At 44.6% G+C, this 21,030-nt stretch overlaps 1 protein-coding gene across 4 annotated transcripts in view; it reads left to right on the top strand.

Annotated features, from left to right (window-relative positions):
* The first annotated feature begins 7,798 nt into the window (after positions 1 to 7,798).
* Positions 7,799 to 21,030, top strand: part of CLSTN2 (calsyntenin 2) — a 559,410-nt gene continuing 546,178 nt past the window's right edge. For 2 of the 4 annotated variants that reach the window (XM_016141906.2, XM_016141905.2), the window contains exon 1: positions 8,158 to 8,976. In XM_016141906.2, coding sequence (XP_015997392.2) covers positions 8,814 to 8,976 — 163 coding nt within the window. In that variant the 5' untranslated portion in view covers positions 8,158 to 8,813. Of the gene's footprint in view, positions 8,106 to 8,157; positions 8,977 to 21,030 lie in introns of those variants that run through there. The other 2 variants (XM_016141907.2, XM_036219590.1) reach the window with 2 other exon arrangements.

The raw sequence follows: 21,030 nt of genomic DNA, 5'->3' as shown, positions 1-21,030 counted from the left end.
TTGGGAAGAAACAAGAAAAATGAGCAAAGAAATTCATAAGAAAGTATTAACAAGGAGTGATTATAGAGAAAGAATTAAGAGAGAGAAATGTTATAGAGAGTAATTGGGTAGCTTCTCTGAAGAGGTAACACTCAAAATGATCTCTGAATGTCTTGTAATGATCAGAAGAAACTACAATCCCAGGAAGCGGTTCAGCCCTAAGGCAAAAAAGAGTTTGGTATGTTCACAGGACCAAAGGCCAGTGGAAAAGGAGAGTGGTTTGAGAAGCAAGCAGGATCCAATTAAGTAGGGCTTTGTAAATTAGACTAAAATGTTTTTCTTTTATTTCAAATGTGATAGACAGCCTCTTGGATTTTAAGATAAACATGCGCTGGAGAGTTAGAAGACATATATTGGAGATAGGACTGAGTGAGTTAGGTGGGGAGGAAGAGGGAGAGACTATAGCTAGGCGTATTAGTTTACTGAGGCTGCCATAACAAAGTATCATAGACTGGATATTTAAACAATTATGAAGGCTTGAAGTCTGAGATCAAGGTATTGGCAAGACTGGTTTCTTCTGAGGCTTCTCTCCTTGATTATAGATGGCTGCCTTCTCCCTGCGTCTTCACATGGTCTTCCGTCTGTTACATGTGTGAGTCCAAATGTCCTTTTCTCCTAAGGACACTAGTCATATTAGATTAGGGCCCACCATAACAACTTCATTTAACTCAGTTACCTCTCCAAATAAAGTCACATTAAGACTTCAACATATGAATTTGGGGGTATGTGCAGTTCGACCTATAATAGTAGAGAATAGAGTGTAAGCAATGGTATAGAAGATTGGCATGATGCCTTTTGACAGTCAGTGAAAACAGTTGAAAGAGATTTATTATAAAGAATTGGCTTACACAATTATGGAGAGAATAGCCCAATGGAGAGTTCCCTGTGAAAGAGAAACAAAGGGATAAACATTCATTAGCTTCCCTGATTTAAAGAGGCTGCCCAGGTCTCCTCTCCAGACAGTACCCTGTCTGGAGCATAGTTTGCACATAATGGAGTCATAGGAAGTTATGTTATCAATGGAAATGGTGGCCAGGCTGGTGAGGGTCTTGAATCCCGGTTAAGGAACTTCAGCCCTCTGCTGTAGATCATGAGGAGCCTTGAAGAGTATCTGAGCAGTTGGGGAGAGCTAGGTATTAATGATGAAATAGCTGGCTATGTGAAGAACATGCAGGAGAGAATGGGGGAAAGGGGAAGCTTGGGGTTTGGGACACAAGTTAGGCCCTTAGAGACAAAAAGGAGAGAAAGGAGGAAGGAACATTTCCAGGAAGAACTGTCAATAGTAATTTATACAACAGGGACAGGACTTGCTCCTGGGTAACTGTGGAAGCGCACTGAATGTCAAAGACTGCTGTACACGACTTGTGCTAGGATCATGGTCAGGGTGATCAGGGAAGCCCACTGACCTCTATCCATGCCCTGCACCTGCAGTCATGAGGGAGGCTGGACACATCGTCTCACTTGACTAGAAAAACATGACTTTAGAGGCGGAGAGACCTCAGTGCAAATCCCTGCTCCTTTATTTATAGCAGACATTTGATCAAACATTATTCTGGGTGTTCCTGGGAGGGTGTTTTTGGGTGAAATTAACATTTGAATTGATAGACTGAGTAAAGCCAATGGCCCTCCCTAGTGTGGTGTCCTTCATCTAATCAGTTGAAGGTCTGAGGGAAACAAAACGGCTGACCCTCCCTGAGTAAGAGAGAATTCCTCTGCCTGACTGCCTTTAAACCCGAACACTGGCTATTTTCCTACATTTGGATGCTATCTGAATTATCTGCTCTTCCTGAATTTCAAGGCTGCCCGACTTTGGCATGAAACTAAATGATTGGTTCTCAGGTCTTTAGATTTGAAGTGGAACTACACAATTGGCTTTGGTCCGGGACTCAGATCTTGGGACTTGTCAGCCTCCATAATTGTGTAAGCCAATTCTTTATAATAAATCTCTTTCAACTGTCTATCTATCTATCTATCTATCTATCTATCTATCTATCTATCTATCTATCTATCTTCTATCTATCATCTATCATCTGTCAATAAAGATACATATTACATATCTACATATATTTTTGTATATCTATCTCTTTACATATACATTGTATTGGTTCTATTTCTCTGGAAAACCCTGACTAATACATAGTGTGCCTTGATCTCTTCAAGCCTTGGTTTCCCCAGGAATCTAAAGGGAGTAATAAATCACCTTTCAGAGTTGTTGGAGGGCTAAATGATGCAGAGTGTATCATATCTGGCTCCTCAAGAAATGGCAGGTTCCTCCTCATCCTACAAAGCCCTGAAATAACAGAACAGATAGATTTAGGTACTCACAGCACATCTGAACTGCTCTGGCAGGGAATGTGGGCTGATGCTTCCTGTGACAGCGTTGGCAAAGGTGCTGGTGGGGCTGGAGCTGGTGTGGTTCCATGTGTGTCTGTATCTTTCCACATTTTGCTTGCACAGGAAAAAAGAAAAAGGACAGCAACAACCTGTGTGGCCCTGGGTGAGTTTCCACTATCACTGTCAACGGCTGTATTTACTGTGTTTCTACCATCTGGCAGGGAAGGAATTCAGCATCTCACAACTTATTTAACCTTGTAAACATCCCTCTTTCATTAGTCCTAATTTGTAGATGATAAACTAAGGTTTAAACAGAATAAGTAGCTTTCTTGAGTGATAACATAGTTAGAAAATGGTAGAGCTGAGTTTGGAACCTAGGTTTGTCTGATTCTAGAAATCATTTTCTTTCTACTAAGCTCTACTGGTTCCTTATATTGGTTTCTATAAGTCTCAACATTAGAACTATAGAATGATATTAATTACACATGACTTACCTCAACATCCTTTCCTTCTCCCATTCTTTGTTGTAGGGAAGAAATAAGTGTGTTCCAGTTACTCTTGATGTGTTATAAACCAGTCCAAAACTTAGCAACATAAACAACCATTTTCTTATACTCATGGATTCTGTGGATTAGAAATTTGGGTAGGGCACAATGAGGATGGCTTGGCTATGTTTCTTGATGTCTGAGGCTCAGCTGGGAAGATCCAAACAGCTGCAGGTGACTTAGCAACAAGGAAATGGAATTATCTGGAGGTTCTGGGATGTCTCAAATGTTGGACTCAGCTAGGGATGTCAACATATCTACTTGTGGTCTTCTCACATGGCTTGGAATCCCCACATGGCAGCCTCAGGGTAGTTAGACCTTGTACATGGAGGTCCAAGCTGCAAAAGTGAGCATCCCAGTGAACAAGGCAGAAGCTTCATTGCCTTTATGATCTGAGAAATCACATAATATTACTTCTGCCCAATTCTATTGGTAGAAGCTATCACAAGCCAGCTCAGATTCAAGGAGAGGAGAAAGAGATCCCATCCCTCCAGGTCGGAAGTTTTGCTGAATTTTATGGCTTTTTTTTTTTTTTTTTAACCACCACGGGGTATAAAAGTCCAAGGAAAATATAGGAGATTGTACAGGAATAATTTCTTGCTATAATCAATGACATTTTTGTTTTCAGCCAGGGCACTCTGCCTTGCCAAGCATAGAACACTCATGTCTAAACAATGTTGAACATAAATTGGATTTGATTGTGAACAAGTTTTCTTGGTTTTTCCTGAAGAGAAATGTCTAAATTTTAAAAAGCTCCTTGGCAGCAACAGAGTCTGCATGAGTAGCAAAATATCTGAGAGAAATGTTAAAAATTCTGTAACCTGTCCAGTAGCTTGTGGGTCATGAAGATCTGGCTTTGCTCACCAGTGTGGGGGAGGGCCATAGTAAATGACTCCAAATGTTTTGAGAATCAGCTTTTCAACTTTTTTTTTTTTAAATAAGTACTTTTGGTTGAATTAAATGTGGACCATGTAGAAAGCCTCAGTTTAATTTTTAAAATAAGTTTTCATACACTGGTATAATTTATTTATTTTCTTCATTTATCCAGTTTAAATTATTCAGGGACTGTGTTTTGGTGCTTAATTGGGCAAGGCATTAATGGCCCCGGTGAAAATGAGATGGAATGGCTGTATTTATGTCAGGTCTGTTCCTGTTAGATTCTATTTTTTGGAACAGGAGACTTATTTATTTAAAACTATTGACCCAAATAAATTGTCTGAGATTCATTTCTGCATCACCAAGTGGGGCCCTTAAATTTGGGGCTTAAAGCAACCAAAGCCTTACACCATCCTGCTTACCATTCACTTTTTGAGCAAGGGCTTTAAAGGAACATGGCTCCATAGTGAATTGAGAATAAAGGGTGCAACCTCAACAAATTCAGAAGTTTATATCACTACTTTGGTGACAATTGGCTATTTAAATGGTCATCATTCATTGATGGTAGTGGATGAAGATTAAAAAAAAAGCATTGAATCTCCCAAGATATCTTTCCTGATTCAAAACTATTTTTATTGTTTACTTACGCTGTATGCTTCTCTCCAAATCATGATGTATGGGAGAAAGATGGACTTACGCAGACATGAATTCATATTCTACGCAATTATGTGAAAGCAGAAAAGTTACTCAAGCATTCTTGGCCAGTAATTTGGTTACAATAAAACAGGGAAAAATATATCTGTTGTTGCAAGGATTAAATGAAATATTGAGTGTAAAAGACCCATTGCAAAGTCTGGCACTGAGCGAATGGGGATGTATTAGCTATTGGGTTGTTTTACCCACTTTTTGCATCAATAGCCCAGCAGAAGCAGAGGTCACAGCAATGCTCCATACAGGTAATATGGTTTTGAAGCTCTTGTAGCCTGAGTATTTTCAAGGCTGCACTTACCTTCATCCCTTCTAAGCCAGATTGTTGGCACCTTTCTCCCAAACAAATTGCGGTATGACTGGCATTTCAGACACTTGGGAAGTAAAGATAAGAGGGAGGCATTTTTACACTTATTAGACATTGACCATGTGCCAGACAATATATTCAGTGTTTCACATACATTTTCTCATTTACTTTTTGCAATGAACTTACGAGAAAGTATAACTCTCTTTAATCGACCACCCTAAAACAGTGGCTTAATGCAACAACCATGTATTATTTCTTATGAGTCAGCTGGGCAGCTCTGATGTGGGTCAGGCTTGGCTAATCTTGGCCAGGTTTACTTATGTGTCTGTAGTCAGTTTGTTGTAGAAAAATCAGACTATCAAGAAACCAAGAGCACTTGGGTAGTTGGAGAACTCAGGTTTATTATGCTGGTGGTCCCAGAAGAGCTAGTGCTCTGAAGATCTGAGCTCTGAGCTCAGGGGTAACCTTACTTTTATAGGGCTTAACAAGCAAAGGTAAAACATCTATTATCTAGATAGAACAAGCGAAGGGGAGGGTGAGTCTTCAGTTGATCTCTAGGTCACCCTGGTCTTTGGCCCATGTGGCAAGCATGTCTACAGAAGCAGAACAAAGAGCTGGTTACAAGGTTAGCCATTTGAGTAAAAATTCCTCTTCAAATTGGTGGGTCAACTGGTTACAGACCAAACTAGGATGGCATTGGCTGGCTGGGACAGCTCCGCTCTACTCAATGTGGTCTCTCATCCTCTTGCAGGTTACCCTGGGCTTGTTCTCATGGTGATGGCAGGGGTCCAAGAGAAAAAGAGGAACCATGTTTGTTACTGTCCTACTGGCCAAAGCAAGCCATATGGCTAAGCTCTGAATTAAGGTGGGTGAGCACATCCAATGGGAATGGATTCAAGGAGGCATGAACAAATCAACTAGTACAGTTGATTTTCCACAATAGGCATCATTATTACCCCCGATACTGTACCTTTGGGCACTAGACTGCCCCCTGGTGTCTCCTTCTGTTATGTTCTTTCCTGGCGATTTACCACATGGGGTGGGAATGTTTTCCAATCAGCTGTACTTCCCTCTCTCTCATTATTTGGTGTACATTTGAAATTTCATGTAAAAATTTTGGGACTAAACAAGTGGTCCTAATGAAATCCAGTAGAACGACATCAGGGGACAATACTGATAAGTCAGTAAGGTAAGTCTACTTACTAGAGAAAATGAAGGGGAGGCAGATATGCAATCGGAGTGAGCATAAATAAAAGAAAATGATACAAATTTATATTTTTCTATTTGCCAGTTTCCCCAATTTTGCCTGGGTCAGCTTTCCCTTCTCAATGTCATCTTTTCTGAATTTTCACACCAAGTCTGGAAAAGGCAAAATTTTGGTCTTGGCCTGGGGCATTGATTAGCTCTTTGACCTTGGGCAAAGAAGTTAACTAACTTCTATGAGGCTTCATTTTCTCATGTGTGCAATGAAAATAATAGCACAGATGTCGGTTACGTGCAGGTGAAGTGCCCTGCCTGGTCTGAGATGCCATAATTCACAGCTGCCCCCCAAGCATCTCTTGGTGCTTGAAAATGCAGAAGACTTGGCTTTCACAACTGCAGCAGCTCCAGGTGAGCTGCCAGGGTGATGCAGACAGGCCGAACAGCACGAGGGCTGTTAATGGATTTTATGGCTTTGTTGAGTAGCCCAAAGTACAGTTATTAATTATAGAATGCTGTTTAGACACTGCTGCAATATATACATTTTGTTAATTGATTTGTATAGGCTTATATTGAGCAACATAAAGAATATGCAGGACTATAACACTTACAAAGCATTGTAATTACCTTTTACTGCCCTCTCTTGCTTCTCAGACAGGAACAAAGGCTTTGAAGAGAGAATACACAGCTCTCCTTGTCTTTGGAACTCTGTCTAATCCTGCGCCCACTAGCAGGGTGATACAACCTGTCCAGGTGCTCAGTAAATGTGTTGAATTAATAAATAAATATCTTTTGTTTCGGTATTTCTCTATCTATCTTATTTCCTTATTTATCCTGTATGAACCCTGAATATGTGATATCGGCACTACATGTATGCAAATATGGTTAAGGATTTATTCTGAGTTATTAGTTAATGTTTATTGGTCCCTTTTTGAACCTTTTGTAGCGTGAGGAAGGTGGGAGTTCTTCAAGATGCGCTTGGCCCCTGCACTCAGGAAACTGACATTACTCAATGGCATGAGGTATTACAAAGCAGGCCGTTAGGAGGTCTGGCCTTAAGAAGTGTGGAATGACAACATAAAAGTGGTAACTTCTTGCCCGGGCACCATACTGCCCGAAAGTTTATATGAGGTCCCCACAGCAGCTGGAGCCCGGCACTCCAAGTTTGCCTTTTCTGATCTGTTCATCGACCTCTGAAAACTGTGACTGCCCCTCTCTCTCCAAGATGGTGCCGAGTCCGGCCATTGCCCTTCAGGTCAAATGGGATCTACCTGCCCAACTCGGAGCAGCACTCGTGCTTTCCGGCTCTCGCGTGCTCCTGGCGCCCTCCCGAGACCAGGCGGCAGAGAGCGCCTGGAGACCTGGCCAAGGGCAGGACCCGCAGCGACGCCCGCCCGCCCCTCCGTAAGGATCTCAGCTCCAAGGGCGTGGCAAGGGAGGGTCCCCTGAGTCCCCAAAGGCGACGCTCTGGCCCCAGGTGACCCCTTTCTGAGGGAGCCGGCCGTCCCTTGAGGCAGTTATTTGCAGAAGCGAAGCGGGGGCGCTGGCCGGAGGGCTCCCCGCAGCAGCCTGCCAGGGCCCCCGAGGAGCCGAGTTTCGCTTGGAGCAGGAGGACTGGAGCGCGAGGAGGGCGGAGGAAAGTTGGGGTCGGGGCCGCGGAGCCGGGAGCGCGGAGGCCCTGGACGGTGTCCGCGTCTCATGAATATGCATGAGCCACCTCCCTCCCTCCGTGACGTCACGGGCCGTCCCGGGGTGAGCGCCGGAGCCGCTCCGGGTCCGCGCCAGTGAGCGCGGCTGCTGCCGGCGAGCGAACGGCGCGGCGCGGCGGCGGCAGCAGCGGAGGCCGAGCGCGCGGCGCCCGAAGCGCACGCAGCGGGCGAGGCGAGGCGTCCCGCGGCCCGGCGGGCACCGGGAGGCGCAGCCGGCGCGAGCAGTAGGCGGCAGTCGCGGCTGGTTGGCGGCGGCGGCGGCGAGGATGCTGACTGGGAGGCTGTGCTGGGTGCCGCTCCTGCTGGCGCTGGGCGTGGGGAGCGGCAGTGGCGGCGGCGGCGGCGGCGGCGGGGGCAGCCGGCGGCGCCGCCTCCTCGCGGCTAAAGGTGGGTGCTGGGGAAGTTTCCTTCGCTCTGAGGAGGGAGACGGGGCAGGCTTGAGGGTACAGCCGGCGGGGACCCAGGCTGGCGCTGGATTTGCTCACCCTCCCTTGCCGCATCTTCCCTGGCCTCGGTGCGCCAGGGATCCCCGAAGTGAGCGCGCTGCGCCGGCGACCGGAGAGGTTCCACCTGCAGACGCCGGCGCCCCCCCTGGGCGGGGTCCAGAGACGGAGAAGCGAGGTTTGAGGAGTCCGGACAACTTTGGGGGGCTGCCTGTGCTGGGGTGGGGGAGTCGTGAGGGAGTCGCCGGCTCCCGGCCCGGAATGGCTCGAACAGGGCGCTGGCGCGGCGACGAGAGGCAGTTGTCTGCTCCTGCCCCGAGGGAGGGATGAGCGGCGGTGCCTTCAAAGGAGGGAGCAGAGCTCATCTCCCAGCTCGGGGATGGGGTGGAAACTTGTAGGCTCCAAGGGAGCCCGCACCTCGGCTCGCCTCAGGCTCCCACAGAGCGGGTCCAGCTCCCCTGGGAACGCGCGCCCTCCGAGTGGGCTCCGGAGTCCAGAAGTGCTGCATGTGACTCTCCGAACTGCCTTTCCGACTCCGCTCTCGCTCAGGCGGGCCGAGGAGCCTAATCTGGTGCCCCCTCCACGCACCCTGTCGGGTTGGCGATCTTGACCTCCCCTCTCCTCCGGCCCTGAAAAAGCAAGATCCTGGAAAATGCCTGGTGCTGTCGGGAGACCAGGCTGGCGGACTTTTGACAGCTGCCTAGGAAGAGCGAGGAGAAGCGCTGGGGTGCGGGCGCCTGGAGGGCGGATCCGAAACAGAAGGTCACATGCTTGCAGGACCTTGTGGAGAGAAGCAAGGGAGGAGCAAAGCGGAGGTCGGTGGCGGTGGGCGCAAGGAAGGCCGTGCAGATCGGGGCTGGAGCGCCCAGCTTAGTGATAACTTGTTGATTTTCTGCGCAGTTGACAAGGAGGGCGTGCGTTTGGTTTTGAGGGCTGTGGCCAAATCTGCCCGGTAACGTGGTCTTTGGAATCTTGTCCAACCATCATCAGAGGACGTAGGGGTTTTCGCCTGTAGGTAAAGAGGCTCCCTCCCTGTTAGAAGCAGCCTGATTTGCAAGCTGACTTTGGACTATAGTTTACCAGTCAGGGAAGGGATGTATGTATGCCAGGTTTACTCATAGAAGGATGGAGAGAGTGAGAGGCAGACGGGTAGCCTCCTCTAGGCCTTGGGAATGCCTCTCTCTCAACTTGAGAGTGACAAATTTGATAATAAGAGTTTCCGTTTGTAATCTTTTAATTTTTTGGTGACACGGTTTTGAAACTACTGTATAACAGGCGTCCTATTTATTTTCAGATTTACCCCCCTGGTGTATACTTGAGAGCCAATTTCGTTTTTGGGAGGACAAAGAAAAACTCATTATGACAATGTCTCAAACTGGGGTAAAGGAGTTAACTGACAGGAAAGGGGCATTCTGAGACTGTTGTTTTAGGGGAAGCAAGAATAACAAACAGTGTCCCAACCTTTGTCCTCTTTCACCAATGTAGACACTTCGTTAAACAGGCAAATGATGTATCTTTGAAGATTTTTCATCACTTTGTAGCAGAGCAAATGGTGTATTTATAAGCAGATATTTACAAATGGGGACGGTCACAGCAAGTGAAGGGGAAACACTTGTTTAGGATGAAGACCCAGTGTGGGAATTTATTGCGTTGTTGCCAGGTCAGAATGGGAAGCTTTGTAGCGATAAGGGAAAGTTTAAAAGGAAAAAAAAATCCGAATTCTCAATGATTCATGTTTATGTGAATTTTAACCAACACTTTTCATGTCCTCATTTATTTTATTTTATTTTATTTTGTTTTATTTTTCCATGTCCTCGCTTAGAATATATTCATTTCGTGGAGACAAGCCATTTGTCTTTCCAGTGTAAAAAGTTGATTGGCCCTGCAGAGTGAGGCGCTGACTCCTCGCTGTTCTTCCTTCTTTCCCCTTCTAACCACTAGGGGGCTGCAAAGAGCGCTGTTAACAGCATTTTTTTTTTTTTTTTTTTAACAGACGAATGTGTAATATTTGATCAAAACAGAAACGTTTATTACGGCACTTTAGTTAGTATTTACAGGACTGACTTTCCTCCTTATTACAATGCATTTGAATTTTATGTTTCCAAATATCTTATAATGTCTGAAGAACATTTGAGATAATAAAGGTATAGTTCATGTATAATGCTTCCTGGCACTGACTACCATTTCTAAGGTTCATGTAATTATTTCCATCACTGAAAAAGAGAAAAATCAGGAAGGCTTGTGAACAAAAAATAGCTTTCTTCTCCCATACAATTCTGTATCCATGTGTAAAGGAAAATTGGGAGCGTGGTGTCAAGCTGCCTGGCAGAGTTGAATGCAGCCTCTGGACAACTGTCTGGAAGCACGCCCTCTCAGCTTTGGGCTCATGTAAGATGTTGTGTCTGTGGTGCACAGCTTGTTCTGCCTTTGTGTTCTTGGCTTCTTGCTGTAGGGAACTGAATAGCTAATCCTGACAACTGTTTAGGGTTTTCACAGAATTACTGCACTTTCAGTGTAAACATATTCCTGATTTTGGAAATAATATAGTAGCCAGGCAGTTATTATAACCCCTTTCCTTTACTCTCCCATATCTTGGCTATTCAAAAAAGACAAACACTTTTTGGATTCCTTGAAAAGACCAGCTCCCATGTACATGTTTTATGAACAAAGCCGGGAAGGTATTGTGAACCCAAAGAGTCTCTGGGACAGAGAAAGACATGCCTTATCTCAGGTAAAGAAAACAGTGCAGTCTAGACAAACATCTTAAGGTTTGTGCTAGATTTGGTGATGTATCAGTGGTCTCGGGTCTCAAGGACCTGATACACAGTCCTTTTTCAATTCTCAACATCCAGGCATAGGTTACTCAGGACAATATTGAGTATAGACCATCAGTTGTTACAGTGCCTACCAGTGTGCCCAGGGCCTGGCTCAGTGGTCTGGAGGATTCTTAGCAGATATCCGATGTCTACACCCCATGCCCATCTCACCTCTACCTTCTTTTGAGAGCTTTGATCTAGTTGGAAAGACAAGACTTTTATGTGGAGATTTTGAGAGAATGACAGCAGAGTTTGTCTAAAGTATAGTATTATGTGGTGGTGACACAGTCAAGGGAGATAGAGGTAGGAAGAGGGTTTGCAAAGGCAGCATTTGCTAATAGGGAGGGGAGAAGGCAGCAAAATTATAACAGTGATGGTATAAATTGTAATAAGTGCAGTTTATGGAGCCCGTTCTTAGTATGTAACAGGCACTGTGATAATACCTTTACCTGCACTGTCTCTAAATTTTACAACCCATGAAGAACTGGTGCTAGCCCATTTCATAGATTCAAGAAGCTGTCTGAGAGAGGGTCAATGACTTACGAAGACCAATAGAGGGTGTGATGCTGAGGTGAGAATAAGAAAGGTCACTGTGCCCAGCATCCCGTGACAGTTCATCGGATAGTCTCCCTTTTGGTTTTAAAAGCAGATCTAGCCACCACAGTAAAGCTGAGATGTTTGTGTATCTGATTTCCTCGGGAGCAGCTGTGGTCCTGCCCATAGCAGTAGGAGAGTCTATGGATGTTGTTCAAAACCTGATGGTGAGGTGAGAAAGCTGGGCCTTGCTTTCATCAATGAAAATCAGTATTCTTGCTTGGAGCAGCAACAACATCCTCCCTCCCACAGACTCAAAAATCATTCTTGCACATTCCAAATGGCACATTGCAGAACTTCCTGCAGGGATAAAGGTGGTATGGAATTTTTATTCTGAATTGTCCTAAATCATCTCTGGGCAAATAGCATATGCCTCCTGAGGGGTGTGATGGTTATTTCTCCAACTGAAAGCACAAAGGACCAAAAGCATTTGGCAATGCATCAGAGGATACACTGTGACCTGCCATCCTCCTGAATCACCTGTGGTTCCTGGATGTGTTCATTCCTGCCCTGGATTCTCTGGACTATGTCTTCAGGCTGCCCCCACCCCCACCCCACAAGACTGTGGCTCCCTCTCTGGTGTGCCTGTGCTCCTTGTCTGGCTTCAGCATGGTGCTATGAGCCCCGAGGGCTAAAATCTGATCCTGATTCTCCCTGCATCTCTAAGGCCACCTCCATGTCTGGCCTCCTGATGTGAGCTAAGCAGTCAGTAGTGATTGGCTTAGTGAATCTGATTGCCATTCTGCTGTTTCTTGACATAGAGGTTTTAGATGTTTTCTTCTCTCCTACATGAAGTAAAATTTGAGTTTAGTAGCCATAGAAACCTCAGTTTCAACGCTGGCCCTGCCGCTTTCTAGCTAGATAATGTTGCACAAATTAGTTAACCCTTTTGAGCCTCAGTTTTCTTATCTATGAAATGGAGATACAAAGATCTACCTTGCAAAAGAGGTTGTCAGGATAGTGCTTATAAATCATTTAGCTCAGTGTATGGTATGTAAACAGCATGCACACATAATGACTAATTATTGATGACTTAAACATGGGGTTCTAGTTTCTGAAAATTGGTGAAAGTCTCCCTGATCTCTTGGCAATTTGACAACTTTGTTCATTTCTTCTTTCATCTCAGACTCTGTTCTCTGTCTCTTTCTCTGTCTCCCTCTTTGTGTGTATGTGCATGGGTGTGGAAATATCATATATAAATATAAATACACATTCATACACACACATTTGTCTTGATTTGAACCCCTTTCACTGGTCTGTGTATGCCTTTGAGGCCAGGGCCTTCTTCTCATTTATCTCAAAAGCCTGGCACTTAATGCACGGGCAGCTCAGAGTAAGGACTCAGTGATGTGTGTTATATAATAGACATGTCTGCATGTGATAGCACTGGAGGTGTAGAGTTTTAGTCTTCTAAAGAGCTTCTGTGGTGTGATTTGGGTTGTAAGGAAAGGTCCCCTGTTCAGTTAGCATTTTCCTCTCAGACCCACTATCCCAGGAAGCAGAGAAGCATTCTTCTTCTTTTTTTTAAAGTCAATCTCTGTGATGATATGTGTTCACATGGAAGGGGGTAACTGATGCTATGATAACCAAATGATAGCTTGAAACAGACTATTATTTTTATTATGTAGTATCTAGCACTAATTGGACCCTGCGAAAATAGTTCCATTGGAACGGTAGGTTTGAGGATGGACTGTGAGAGGATTGAACTGGGGGAAGAGTGCTGAGCTGAAGACACAGGTACAATAGGACAGAGGGTCACTGTCTTCATCAGCTGAGGCTGCTATAACAAAAATACCATAGCCCGGGTGGCTTATAAACAATAAAAGTTTATTTCTGTAGTTCTGAAGGCTGGAAGTCTAAGATCAGGGTGCCAGCATCATGGGCTTCTGGCGAGAGCTCTCTTCTGGGTTGCAAATTGACCACTTCTCATTGTATCCTCACACGTGGAATGCAGAGACTGGAAGCAAGCTCTCTCATGACTCTTGTAAAGGCACTAATCTCATTTATGAGAACTCCATCCTCATGACCTCATCTAATCCTAATGATCTCCTAAAGGCCCTGCCTCCTAAGACCATCGAATTGAGGGTGGGGTTTCAACATACGAATTTTGAGGGGACAGAAACATTCATCCCAAATAGTCATGCTGTGAGCTTTGGGAGAGCAACAGGCAGAAAGCCAGGGGGGGTGCTGTTCAGAGGAGGATGCCTTGGGCGAGAGGCCATCCCAAAGATGCACTGGTCCCTGTTCTTTAGCCTAGTATCTATTACTCAGTCTCCTGCTATTCTCTTTGAGGGGAATGAAAAGATAAAGCAAGTTCCAGATATCAAAGAGCTCACACTCTGTCTAGGGCAAACATCACACATGACACGAACTGTTGGAAAACTTGATAGCTTATGGGAAGAGAGTAGCTGTGCATTACAGCCGCTCAATCAGGTGTGTACTCTTATTATGCCCACTTTACAAGTGAGGAAACTGAGGTTAGGACAATTAAGCTCTTTACCTAGTTCACTCAACTAGTAAAACAGCTGGGGTTTGAATCCACAAAGTCTAGTTTCTGAGTCTCCCCTCTTAGACATTGTGTTAGTTAGTGATTCTTGACCCTGGAAGCACAGCAGAATCACATTAAAAAGTTTTAAAATAACACTGATGCCTAGAACCCACCCCCTGAGATGCTTCTGTAATTCTCTAGGAAAGGACCTGGGATTTCATTTAAAGCTCTTAGGTGCTTCTGATTCCCAGCCAAGGTTGAGAAGTGCTCCCCTTGACTGCTAACAATTCCTCTGGGAACACTTTACTGCTTTGCATGGGAATAGCAAGGCTACTTACCTTTAGTTTCTCCTAGCAAAGTATCTATAGCCTTTCTGACTCCTCAGGCAGACTGTGAGCCCCTCTAGGGGGAAGCATCCTGGTCACCTCTGTGTGACCAGTTGCCAGAACTGTCCAGGGTCCAGAGTGAATGTTGAGTGTTGAGATAGTGACTGTATGCCAGGGCGATGCCACCCATACTGGCCGTGAGTCATGAGTCCATTGCGACTGTGCATGCACAATTTTCCTGGTCAGCGCCACTTTCTGCCTTTGGTCACTGGTAGAAACTACTCATCAGGTCGCTCCTCTTTAGTTATCTGACTGTCCTTCTAAACCAGTTACAGCATTCACTTTATAAAGATTGAAAACAGTTCTGTAGATGAACCACACCAAAATGTGTGAAGGAGTCAGGTCCAGCAGATGTCATTGGAATTCTCACTGAGAAAGGCTATAAATGCCACTCATTGCTCCTAAAAATTCTGAATTGGCCGAAATTTGACTTACGTTTTGCTAATTAAAAAAACATCATTTTTGTGACTTCTGCTACTTTGCATTTCCATAATATCTGTTGTATTTATATAGTTAAATCTGCAGTCTTCAAACAAGTCTGACAAGAAAATCCCTGTGGAACATGAAGTAAAGGTGTGGTCTCTAAGTCATGTGACCTGGACCCACTGGTCAGTGTGAGGAGTGGGGGAGATCGCTCAGCCCTCTGGGATCTGCTTTTCCATGGACAAAAAGGACACAACAGCACCTCCCTCCTCTACCCAAGAAAGTTTTGAGTATCTATATGGAAGTGGCTCTGAATGTCTTTTGAAAGGATAAAAATGCCTAAAAACTAAGTTGATCAGATTTAAGAAATTTATATTTAGACTTTGGGATTCAACCCCCCTCCCCCCCCAACAAAACACTTCTGTCTTTATACTATCTTAGCATTTTAGTTAATTATATTTTCAGGAGAAGTTTGAATTTAGTGTTAAGTCCCTTCCCAGCTCTGTGATGTACAGCCTGCATATGTCACACAGCTGGTGGTCACCATGGTTACGTAACAAATGCAGCAGTTGAGGGCCCATAGATTTTCAGGAAAGAACTAGTCAAAACTATTAATATTATGTCAAGTTGATATGTCATTTTCCAATTTGCATGGATAACTGCATTGCAGCAAATTAATTAAAACAGATAAATGTTAATCTAAAGCAAGTCCCCTAGTAATTAATGAAATATAACCATTACAGGGATGTTTGATTTATTATTTTAATTTATAAAATGCTGAATTCTCCTATAAAGTTAGATATAGTAATAGGAGAAGCTGACCCATATACAGCATTAGGAAAAATAATCTCATTTCTATAAATTAATCACTCTCTAAAAGGATATAGTTCATTAACACCATGAACTGAAAGTGTTAGATGTAAATTAGATTAACCTTTTTAGTGACACTTCCATTAATATTGCATATTCTCTTCAAACTCAAAGCCACTTTACATATATTAATTCAATTAACCCTCCCCAGACCCTTGTTAAGTAAGTACATATATCAAAGTTGGAAGGGAGGAGAAATGAAACCCTTCAAAGTTATTGAAGTCCTTGTCTTAGGATGTATTATTTATGATTTCCTCTGCAGTAGTACAGTTTATCCTGGACTTATGTAGCTTGAAAACATGGTATTCAGGCTTTCTCTCTCATGCTTCCAGGAAACACTTAGTATGTGATTTCATACCTGAAGCCAGAGACGCTTCATTCTGCCTCATACTCAGGCCCAATGATCTAAGGGAACTTCTGCCTTATTTCATAAAATGCACCCGGGTTGGGCTGTGGACAGGGCGTCTCCAAGTGGGTGTGGGTGATGAGAACTTAGTGCCCCACTGTGGCATCCAGAGGGTCATCTTCTCCTGGGCCAGTTTAACATATTTCCCTTGACCATGTGCACACAGAGGACACTGTGACAAGACTTTGGGAATGCTAACGGGAGAAGAAACAAGGAGAGTAGGGAGATGGAAATGGGCCCTATCCTTCTCACCTGGGGGCTGTCTTTAGGCCCGCCTGGGTGGAGTGCAGTGATCACTGTTCCTTTACCTGCTAGATTGGAGGGTAAGGGCCTGAGAGGATTTGTTCTTTGCCTAGCTCAAAGACTGTTTCTCAAGAAAGTTTCCTGAGTGAGGAGCTGGATCTTCTGCTGTAGCTTGTCACCAGGAATGCCCTACCCCCTATGGCAGCCATACTTGTTTGCAGGACTTACTGTCATTACTCCAATCCTTTTGTAGATATGCACATACAGGAGGAGAAGGAGGAGGGCTTGCATTGTATAAGCTTATGAAGACTCAGAGGAGGATACTCTAAGCAAACACACAAGCCCAGGCAGATGCCCTCTGCTCAAAATTCCTCTGTATTCCATTGTTTTAAAGTCTGCATTTCTTGGCTTATCTCAGAAGATCCTTAGTTGGTGCCTACCTGTTCCTGGGCTAGAAGGCGAGCTGTGTGAGCAGAGCGCAGCACCCGGCATAGTGCCTGAGTGAGCATGAATCCCCTCTCCACATGTTCTCTTTCTCCTCACACTTTAGTCCCGACCCTCCGGAAGGAACCCAGTTCCCTGTCTTGTGAGGCCTTCTTGTGTCCCTGTTCCACTGCACATGCTGCTCCATTTGCCACCCCACTTTTGCCCTACCTTGCACCCTGGCAGCTCCCCTCACACTGAGGGCCCTCTTCTGGGAATCCATCCCTTTGCACCCCCTGGCCCAGGGAGATGTCCTTTCTCACTCTCATTACACAGCTCCCATATAGACTTTCACAGTGGCAGATTGTGTTGTCTTTACCCACCTGCCTGCCCCTCACTAAGTTGTGTATTCCCTGAGGTCAGGTTCTATGAGGTTCTAATTCCCATGTCTCCAGATGTTTAGAGTATAGCGCAGGGTAAGTGGATGAGCGATGGTCGGAGCTCCCAGGAACCCAGCTCTTTGCTTCATGCGGGGTGCGGGGCTGGGATGGAGTTTGCCTTGATGTGTCTTTCTCCTTTTTCTCCTGGGTCCCCAGAGCCTATCTTCTCAGTGCCGGCACGCCGGAGTCTGGATGATGAGCAGGGAGATTTGGTTAGGAAAAGTCAGCATAATAGGCTGGGCACTGGCAGTCACTGGTATGAGCTGGTACATTCAGGGATGAGGAGATGGAGCCAGACTGTGGGCAGGTGACTTGTTGGGTGTGATATAGGTTAGATAACTCAAAGCTAAATGGCTCAGGGCCTTGAACCTCTGAGGCCAATGATTCTGGGAGCCATTTCCAGGCTGTATCTCCTTCTGGCATAATTAATGTAAATGAACTTTCCCATTGGTGAAATAGCTTAGTTGGAGCTCCCTCCTTAATCTGTAGCATTGAATAGCACACATTTGGGAGAAATTTTGCTGTCACTACTCTAATGAGAATTTAGTTGTAACCATCAGCTGCTGGGGGTCTAACACTCTCCCATGTTGCTCTGCAGATCCTTCTTGTTCTTGTCAGCATCCTCTTAAACCCCAGATCCTAGAAGTCCTACATTTATAAGGCATGCTTCATTTTCCAACGATTTGCAGTTTGTGGTATCAGATACATGTGATGAGGCCCATGGGGGTTCTGGCAGCATGTCTTGAGAGCAGGCAATCAGGAAGAGCTGTTGACTTCTGGCTGCTGAGGTTTCCAGGCTATGCATGTAGTCCACAAAAAATGAGCAATAAGAATCTCTCCAAAGTCAAGACATTTACTTCTGGCTATACTGGTTCAGTTCTGAGCATTAAAGCTTTGACGCTGCACGCAGAGAAACACTGCTTCTCATCCAACCCCACATCTAGAACTTCTGAGGCTGGTGGTAGGAAGGGAAGCTCCTGGGGTGCTCCCCGGGGATGTGAGCTATGGAGGTGGGTGTGGGGCAGGTGGCTAACAGCCCTGCTTCTGACCCCGAAGACCCTCTTTTCCTAGGCATGGGGTTTTTCTGTGAATAATGTTGTCACTCCCTCCATGGTCTGAGGCAGGGGCCTGGACAGGGTAGAGCTGCTTGCTTCTCACAACTCTGGCTCAGGTAGGAACACTTTTCCCTTTTGATATCAAGACTGGAGCTTGGACCCAACAGGGTTTTACTCAAGTCTCAGGCTGCATAACAGGGAAATAAACAGAAAGGATTATGAATCTACACTATTGGTTTTCATCCCTATCACTACCAATCACCCCTTTTTACAACATATTTTTTGTAGTGCTCTCATTATCATCCTGAAATGAAATTTACTGATACTGTTACCTGCTCTTATACATAATTTAACAAATCAATGGAATGCCTTGACTGAAATATAAAGGAACTAAAAGGAAAATAATCCAATAATATGTCATGCTTAGGCCCAACTATACTAGAGGAAGTAGTGAGTTAGATGCTTGCCGTGAATTCCACAGCTACAAATGCAAATGGAGCCAGGTGTGTTACATTGGCAATTCACACATCTTGGGCAGTATTGGGGTGCTGTGGTGTTGAGAAATGGTGAAATACTTCTGGTGAAATCAAAGTACATTCTGGCCTCAATTCACAGGATGATTGTATTCCTGGAAACTCAAGGTTTATTAAAACTACATGAAGAAGATTTAGCTGACCCAGTCCAGTGCCACTGGCATAGGAAGAGGTCTGTGGAGCTCTAGATGGTGTGCTGGATGATAGTTGGGGCAAGATGTGCCTGGACACCAGCAATGTAATTCATTCACTACTAAAGATGGACTGAATCTGTGCTTGCAGACTGAAATTATGTTAAAGGGTAGACAACTTCTGCAACTGTAGACTCTCTGGGGACCTTTCTGGGGAAAAGGGGAAACATGCCACCAGCTGGTGGACAGCTGAAAAGATTGCCGTATGTCACGAGACAACCTTCTGAAGAATATAGCCTTCCCGGTGGGGCAGGTGTGTTGGAAGACCACATTGAGCCCATAAACCATGTGCTGGGACATCATTTACCAGTGGAAGAGAGGGCTGGTAAGCATGGAGACAGTTAAGTGTGGAGACATCTCTTGGTCTTTCCCCTTTCCACAGGCAGAAGAGCAGAGTAGAGAGAAGGAGGAGAAAGCAGACCACATCATAAGACTATGAAATGCATTCTCTTTGCAAGGGTTAGGGGAGAGTAGAAGAGCTTTGGGTCAGGTAGGAGATTGAAGTTTAAAAATGAACTGGAGTAAGTGTTAATAACCAAAAGGGAATGAAAAGCTATGGAATTGGACTGGAATATTTTTAAGGCAGTTGCCACCCAATGGGAAAGAGACATATGGATTAAATTACAGCAAACTGGCTAGAGTATTTATTATGGTCAATACTGTTATTTCAGAGACAAAACACTGTTCTCTTAGATAGAAAGTTCTTCCTTAGTGTTCTCATTGCTAATTTGGGGAGGGGAGAGGAGAGTTTTTATTTTGTTTTGTTTTTAATCCCGAGATGTATGTTATTTTTTCCCCTTTTCCCTCACATGAGCTTGAGGTGTTACCAAGAAAGAGGCCAAATTGCTGAATTGCCAGAGTTTCAGTAACTGTAAGATGAAAATGCACTTTAATATTTTGATTTAATGGGGAATGCTATATCCCCTTAATAAGTAGTTCAGTGACATTTGGCAGTTCTGTAATATTTGACTTGGAGTTGAGTTTATAAAAATTTCAGTCCAACAGTAACTTCAGGGCACTAAGGGATGTATGTATTTCTGAAATGAGAAGACTAGGTTGACATTCTGATTCTAAAATCAACATCTTCTCTGATGCGTCACCGTATTTTCAATTATAATGGACGATGAGCTGTGAATTTAAAATCAGCTTCTCTTCAAACCCTGCACAGACCCAGCTTGTGTGAAATAAAGCCTGGGTGGGAGGGGAGAGTTCTCAGCCTGCTCTTCCAGGTCAACTTACCAAAATGTTTCCTTCTCTGAGATCGTGTTGGTTTCTTCCCTCCCCCTCTCCCACCGCATTGGTTCCTTGGGGATTTTTAGAAAGTGGAATCTTTTCTAATTTTGTGGGAAATTTACATCCTGATTCACCCGAAATGGTTGGACTTGGAAAACTCATGGCAGTAAAAGCCTGAAGTTCTATGAATACCTCTTACAGGTAGACAAAAGTATTTCTAACAAAAAATTTGAGGGGTAAAACAGATGTGGAGGGCATGGTGTTTTATTAACTTCTTGACATTTCAAGATAAATTTAGAACTTCTCTGTTTGTTTCACATTTTAGCATTAGCTCACTTTCCAAGTAAAAAAATGCCTTAAATTAATTATATCAAGTTCTAAATTTTGGCATTCTTACGCAGCCATTATGGCCAGGAATTACACTTGGGCAGTCCTCAGATGATCTGTTTTAGTGGAGTAGTGTTCATAACAAAACCAGATCTGCAGTAGCCCCCTATTCTACCCATAGGCAACCCAAGGTAGGGAAGGGCCAACCCTGTTCTCCGCCCCATTTGGCTGGACCAGAGGAATGGAACAGCTATCAAGTTAGGTTGAACCTGCTACTAGTGGCTTAGAGTTAGGGGCCTCCTTCTCAGAGGGGATGTTAACTCCAGGCTAGGCCTTATGGCAGGCCTTATCCCTGTTTTCAAGATGCATTGCCAGCTAACTCAATAGATGCAAGCTGGGTAGAGACTAGACAGTAGCCACAGTGTGTGGAGGGGGTGATTA

The sequence above is a fragment of the Rousettus aegyptiacus genome, unplaced genomic scaffold (genome assembly GCF_014176215.1).
Source record: "Rousettus aegyptiacus isolate mRouAeg1 unplaced genomic scaffold, mRouAeg1.p scaffold_m13_p_4, whole genome shotgun sequence".
Classification (NCBI taxonomy): domain Eukaryota; kingdom Metazoa; phylum Chordata; class Mammalia; order Chiroptera; family Pteropodidae; genus Rousettus; species Rousettus aegyptiacus.
This window is presented reverse-complemented; position numbering and strand designations above follow the sequence as displayed.